Source organism: Lonchura striata, chromosome 2, assembly GCF_050655825.1.
Source record: "Lonchura striata isolate lonStrDom1 chromosome 2, ASM5065582v1, whole genome shotgun sequence".
NCBI lineage: Eukaryota > Metazoa > Chordata > Aves > Passeriformes > Estrildidae > Lonchura > Lonchura striata.
Window position 1 is genome coordinate 75025315 of NC_140704.1, and position 7450 is coordinate 75032764.

The 7450-nt window shown below is 39.4% G+C and overlaps 1 protein-coding gene across 4 annotated transcripts in view; it reads left to right on the plus strand.

The window, feature by feature from the left end:
• BASP1 (brain abundant membrane attached signal protein 1) overlaps nt 1-6962 on the plus strand; it is a 51850-nt gene extending 44888 nt beyond the window's left edge. For all 4 annotated transcript variants that reach the window (XM_021526410.4, XM_085571648.1, XM_085571646.1 and 1 more), the window contains exon 2: nt 5336-6962. In XM_021526410.4, the coding sequence (XP_021382085.1) occupies nt 5345-6076 (732 nt within the window). In that variant the 5' untranslated portion in view covers nt 5336-5344 and the 3' untranslated portion in view covers nt 6077-6962. The remainder of the gene's footprint in view (nt 1-5335) is intronic.
• The last annotated feature ends 488 nt before the right edge of the window (nt 6963-7450 follow it).

A 7450-nucleotide genomic window follows, 5' to 3' on the forward strand; every position in this document is an offset into this window, starting at 1 on the left:
AGAGAAGAGAAGAGAAGAGAAGAGAAGAGAAGAGAAGAAAAAAAGAAAAGAAAAGAAAGAAAAGAAAAGAAAAGAAAAGAAAAGAAAAGAAAAGAAAAGAAAAGAAAAGAAAAGAAAAGAAAAGAAAAGAAAAGAAAAGAAAAGAAAAGAAAAGAAAAGAAAAGAAAAGAAAAGAAAAGAAAAGAAAAGAAAAGAAAAGAAAAGAAAAGAAAGAAAAGAAAAGGTCACCAATTATGAGGTTTGAAGAGGCTTGAACCTGAATGAGACCTAGCATTTCTATTCTGTTAATTCCAAGTAAAAACAGATGAAACAGAAGATGAGTGAAGATAATAGAGAAAAAACAGAAAAACATTACCTTGTTGCTAAAAAGCAAAGCTAGCAAATCTATCTGAGATTATGCTAACAGGCGTTTTCTAACATTAACCTGGAAAACCGATTGACCTGGCAAGGATAGGAATGTCTCTTGAGTGTGTGTAAGTATAATGGGGAGCATGAAATTCTACTGCATATTTTGAGAAGCAGTAAGTTTTGGGTATTTTTCTTTCATAAAAATTCCAGAAAATCTTTCAAAACCAGCATTTGCATATCCCTTGTTTCTTTCAGTTCCCATATGTATCCCTTAATTAAAACTTTTTGCCTTTTAAAATTTTATTTTTTTATTGAAGGTGTAGGGTGAATCAATGGGGTACAGAGAGGTAATAGTTTCTTCAAAAGCTTTCTATTTCTTTTCAGCCCCTGGGCAGTTGGGGCAGTTTCTGGGCATCGGTATTTCATTTGATTTGGAGCACTGAAACCCTGCCTTTCATGGAATGTGCATTTTTGTCTGCAGGCAGTGTGAGATAACTCATGCCTGGGAACAGGCTTGTGCAAGGGCTACTTTGGCCTGACCCACCACACATGCCTGCCCTACACTGGAGGCAGTGGAATTTCAGAGGTACCTATTGTCTTCCTGAACTGGTTTTTCTGGCAATGGACTGAACTCCCAAATGCAGTTGAACAGGAGCTTTGGAAGTTTAGCTTTGGCAATCAGACTGAGGTAACATCAGGCACAATCTGTGAGTTTGTCCTTTCCTGTTGCCCCGCTCGCAGTACTGTGAGGGAGGGTGATAGCAAACCTAGCCTTGTAATAATGAGACTCTTTAATGGTGTGTGAAATCCTCCGCTAAAATAAATGTTTAGAAGTTTATAAACACATAAAACTAATTGGGCAGACAAATTTTTACTGACTAAAGAGATAATAAGAGTCTGACTCTAGGGTCTTTTTCAATATAGAAGAAAAATTTGAAGTATTAAACTTCCAAATAATAATTCTTTTTAGAAACTGTACAAATTTGTGCTGCTCATGTTCCAGGGACTCATGTCTATGAGTCTTCAGAATTTGAAATGTTCCATGAGTTCTTCTTCCTCTTGCATTATGGTCTTATGGACATTGAATCTTTGAGTCTTGATTGTCGCAAATATGGAAATTTCAAAGTGCTTAACATTCTCCAGGTGACCTGTACACCCAAAATGTTTTAATCTAAATAATCCACCCCAGAGATTTTTATACAATAAGAAAGATAACTATGCGACTTCTTTGGTTCTGTTCCTGCTTCCTGCAGGAGAATGGAAACTTCAGGATGTGCAAAATGTATAAAAGCTTCTAGAAACTGAAGAAATCCTTGCTTCTGTTGCAGGGAGTAGCTCTTCTAATGTCAGACACGGTGATCTCTGGTTTAGTTTCTTTTTCCATAAGAAGAGCAATACAAAATATATTGACCAGCCTGGGAAGCGGACAAAGTCTATTATAGCTTCCAATTATATTTTCCCTCACTATTCTGAAGTACTGATCTGCAGAGCTGTTCACCAAAGTTCCCTGAAAATTACTGATATTGCAACTCCTTATAGAAAACCGGTTTCTAGACTCTATCTTTCTCTCTCTAGACCCTTTTCTTTATAGCAGTAAGAAGGCACAGTCATCAAATGCTGTGCCATTTTTATACAAATGGTGCTCAGCACCAAAATTTTCAAGGATCTTCATTTGGAACATGCTTGCTACAGAGATCATTATGTTCAGCTGGCAGCTGCTTAAGATATCTCAAAACCTGTACCTGTTAGTGGAAGTGAAAATAAGTGAAGACCTACTGGGGTTCAGTTTCTAAATAGTGGTCAATAGTTGTAGGCAAACTTTGGTCCTGGGTCCATCATTTGCAAGGTGAATGCAGTGATTATGGGGTTAGGGAGGTGCAGGGGTAATGGAAGAGGCTGAGCAGTGAAGCCAGGACCCCAGTCTCACTGGAAGAGAGGGTGCATCCCCTTAATTATTTTTTTCATAATTTAGTCCTTTGGTGGGGCGAGGGGATGGGAAAGATGTCTGTACTCTTTCAAGTGTTAACATGTAGGTAGTAACACAGAGTGGATTGAACACTGTATGAATTCACATCTCAATGGCTTTTTGCACTTTGCTTCACTTGGGAGACATTTCACTGACATTCACTTTCACTTAGTACCAGGCAGGATTATCCCCACTACAATATCCAGCACAATCACAGAGACACTTAGGTGTAGAGGTTCACATGCTGGTCTTCTTGAAGGTATAGATGATTGTAATTTTAAAATACTTTTAAAGGCCTGCTTTGTGTCTGCCACACCTTTAGTCTCTGCACTGGATGGTTCAGAGCTGTGCTTCAGGCTGGGACAGAGACAAGACCAGCATCTATTTGAAGAAGTGGAGCATGTGGGGCTGTTTCTAAAAAAGGCTACAGGGAAGCCCAGATGTGTTATCAGAAGTCTGGGGACAGGAGGAATGTTTGCAAATCAGATCTGGGAAAAAAGAGACTTGGTAGCATTGCTACCTGGGTGATAACCCCAATGATTACTCTGCTTTTGCATCGTAGCCTGGCATAGCTGTTATCATGATGATCTAGGCAGCTTTTTAACAGGGAGATATGAGATTCAGCATCCCAAAGAGTGAATTTATTCTGTTATAAAGTAGTTGAAACTCTGCTGGAAGATGACAGTCCATTTGTCAATGTAAATATTTGCTAATAGACCATAATTATAGTCTCTGAACCTCTTCCTCATCTCCTGCTCCAATACCTTAAGATAGCTGGCTGTGATGCCAATTGAGACACAGATTTCACAGTGTACCTCCAATCAAAGTTTGGGAGCGCATTTCTCATATGCATGCTTCTCTATTTTTTAAAGGTCCTTTGGCATAGACATTCTGTATCCAGCTATATCTGAGGCCAAAATATTGTTGCGGAAAGAAGTATAAAATGTGGTATGTTACTACTATCCGTGAAATAGCAAAATCTTGAAAAATGCCAAAGACACAACAAATGAAATTAGGCCCACTGTACCTGGGCTTTGTTGAAAAAAAAGTAAAGGCTTAATTAGAGATTACAAATTGGGATTCACACATAGCTTCAATATAAATCTCCAATCTGACTGACTTGAAAAAGCGCTTTCAAAATATTTGGTTGAAATTGCACATGAACAATAATCAGGGCAATATTTATGGAGTAATCTGGAACGCTATACACTTGTCAGATAATGAACTAATGTCCACAGTTTCCCCTAAATACCTGATAACTCTGTCATGAAGGTAGAGATTAGATTGCTCAGCTGTGACTCTATGGAAGTTAATCCTTTTATTGCTGTTCCTCTAAAATTTCAGACAATAAAGCAGTGTTTCAGTAACATCACATGACCATTTTGCAGGGCTGTGTGATAACATTTCAGCAGTATTTGCAAATTGTTACTCTTTTTGAAAACTGAAGTCAGAAAGATCTCTGCTGACCATAATATCTCAATTTTGCCCAAGATTTGTGGATATTTGGCTGTGGGGCTCTGCCTGGGGCTTGTGTCTGTGGTAGCAGATAATCTACTGAGAGGCAGCTTGTTCTTAGTTGTATGTAATATTACTTTATATTCAGCCTGCTATGAGCAATCATATGAATTTTTACTCATTTGTATTCACAGTTTTAGCAAGTGTGTGAAAAAAATACAGCCTATAATTATATCTACCTGTGCAAAACAGAAAATTAGAATGATTCATCTTCCTTGGAGAAGTTCTTACATTAAACATTTGTTTGAGAATTCTTTGAAAAAAGTCACCATCTCCTATTTTCAAATAGTAGAAAGCACAGAAATATTTTTCTTAACCTTTCACTAATCATGAATTAAATATTTTATTTAATAATAAAAATGTATTTTTTTCTCCATTCATAGAGTTTTTGCTTTCAATAATGATCCAACATATCTGTGTCTCCTGTTTTCATAGACAAAGTTTGCTTTGAAGTATTGTGAAAGATTTTGTGTATTCTTAGTTAAGACTCCCACATAAAGGCTATATAAATACTGATATGGTTATACACATGGTCAGCTTCTAAATAACAGTTATTGCGTGTCATGCTTGAAAACTGGGAGCAGAGGCTCCAAATATGCTCCTCTCTTCTCCCATTTTTTATTGCATCAGGTCACATGCCCCATATAAGCTTGTGGTCAGAAGTGCTTGTATTTGTGTCTTGTCTTATGGAGTGGTCTTGCTGTACTTCAGACTCATGTCTCCCATCCTGCTGAGTGTGGGAATGTAGGGCTTTGGGCAGGCAATCCCTATGGAAGCTGCAAAGCTGGGTGGGACTATGCGTGGGAGCTGTTCCTGCTTCTGGGGCTGCCGGATGTGGGTGCCCACATCCCTCTGGGTGAGGGAAGCACATGCTCCTGGCCCCTGGTACCATCAGCTTTCTACAAAAACTGGCTCTGAAAGTAACAGGCTGCGAGGCATAGTGAGTAGATGCAGGCTTCTGCGTTAGCCTTCTCGCTGACTCTAGGCTTCATTTGATTTCTCCAAACCCTAATGAAAAGGTGGTTCAGAGCCTTTGCTAAAGTGATGTTGGACTTTGTGTTAACCAGGGGTGGATGTCACGATTCATAGCCAAATTTACTTAATCCCCAACCGGAATATAAATATGTCTTTTTTCTACTTCTACTCTTAGGCCACAGAAGATTGTGGTTGTATGTCAGTCCTCCATTGTCCTGCAACTTCTTGTTACTCTGTCCCCTTCCTCCCTACTGAACTGCAACCAGGGTTAGAGGTGCTCACAGGACTGTTTGTAAGGGGATGTGGTAGAAGGGTATTTGCTGACTGAAATTCTGCTGGTTTGAGCAGGATGTAAGCTCAGTGGCAGTGGTGCTCTGCAGCATCAGTACCTTCAGCTGACAACATCTTACCAAACCTCATGTGGTCTCCCTTTCAGCAACCAGAGTCAATTTTTCCTTTGTACTCTGTTGATTCTCTCAGTGGTGAATACTGGGCTTTGTATAATCAACCCCTTTCTCTTTTCTGTTACAGAGCTCCAGCATGGGAGGCAAACTGAGCAAGAAGAAGAAGGGATACAGTGTCAATGATGAAAAAGCTAAAGACAAAGACAAGAAGACTGAAGGAGCAGCGACTGAGGAAGAGGAGACTCCAAAGGAGGCTGAGGGTGCCCAGAAAACCACAGAGACCACAGAAGTGAAGGAGAACAACAAGGAGGAGAAGGGAGAAAAGGATACTCAGGTCACTGCCAATAAGATGGAAGAAAAAGAAGGGGAGAAGGAGAAAACAGTGACCCAGGAAGAAACCCAGAAAACAGAACCTGAGAAGTCAGAGGCTATTGTCGATGCAAAAGTAGAGCCACAGAAGAACACTGAACAGGCACCCAAGAAAGAGGAGCCAACTGCTGCCTCTGCTCCTGCTGCCAGTAGCGAAGCACCCAAACCCTCTGAGCCTAGCACCGATGCAAAAGCTTCCCAGCCTTCAGAGGCCACAGCTCCCAGTAAAGCAGATGACAAGAACAAAGAGGAAGGGGAAGCCAAAAAGACTGAGGCTCCCACAATGCCTGCAGCCCAAGAAACTAGAAGTGAAGTGGCCCCAGCTTCAGACTCAAAACCTAGCAGCAACGAGGCTGCACCTTCTTCCAAGGAGCCCGTGGCAACATCAGCACCTAGTTCGACTGCTAAGGCCTCAGACCCTGCAGCTCCTCCAGAGGAAGCGAAACCTTCTGAAGTTCCAGCGACTAATTCGGATCAAACCATAGCAGTGCAAGATTAAATTGGACAGCCTGTTGAAACAACCACTTAAAACAACCTGTGTCTTTTTTTTATTTTTTCGGCTATACTAACTTGTTTCAGATCTGAAATAGCAAATGCGTATTGCCCAGAAAAGAAGGAGATAAAAAAAAAAGAGAAAAAATGAAAAGGATGTCCCATCAAGTTGGGAGGGAGGGAGGGGGGAGAATCCAAATAGTATTTTCGTGGGGAAATATCTAGTATACTTTCTGCCAACTTGACACAAGTCCTGGATTAAAATAAATAAATAAATAAATAAATAAATGGATGTCTGAAAGTACAGCACATTTTTTGTATCTGAACTGCTGAAAATACACTCCACCAGTGTATCAAAACCTTCTTTTTGTTCTGTAATGGGGTTTGGAAATGATGCGTTTGATTCTGCCCACTAGGTTTGTGCCAAGGCAATCAGATCTTTATGAAAGCAGTATTTTCTGTGTGTTTTTTTTTTTTTATTTACAACCTTTCTTATTTTAATATTTTTTTTAAGCAGTGGATGAATGCCAACTTTCAGACAAAACCCACTTAGCTGTCCACATATTTCTCAATGCCAATCCTCCAATTCTTCCTCTCCAAATATTTTTTGGGAGTAAAAAGCATTCTCATCCTACTTAGCCTACCTAGATTTCTCATGACGAGTTAATGCATGTCCGTGGTTGGGTGCACCTGTAGTTCTGTTTATTGGTCAGTGGAAATGAAAAAGTCTGCGTTCATTGCAGTTCCAGTTTCTCTTCCATTCTGTGTCACAGACACCAACACACACTCATTGGAAAACAAATGAAAAAAAAAATGTACAATGGATGCATTGAAATTATATGTAATTGTATAAATGGTGCAACAGTAATAAAACTTAAATAATTTAAAAAATATATACGTGTAAAGACTGATTAAATCTTCACTTTCACCCCTTGAGAACTAGATAAAGGAGGTTCTTACACTTAGAGAAGAAGTATGTCTGGGGCTGTCTACTTTCTTATAAATAGTCACTTTCCAACAGACTCAAGTGCTCTTAGATGAGGTTGGAAGAAGTGGCCAATGAATAGTGCATCTCATATATGTTTTATCCCAGTCAAAGAAGAAATGGCTTTTGCCTACATTAACATGTGAAAAAAAAAATGCTCTTGCTATTTTGAAGAGCAACAGGCATGTTGACTGAGTTTTAATTTGGACTAAGACAGTGGATTTGATAAACTCAATTTAAAATGAGGCGATTAAATTTAAACCTAGTCCTATTAAAGTATTTCTAGTGCTGATACACTTTGTTCTTTTCCCCATTACTATTACATAGAAGATAAACCACTGCTGCCACAAAGGGCCAGTCCTGTGTATTTCAAATATGGATAAGCTTGTGTAGCTC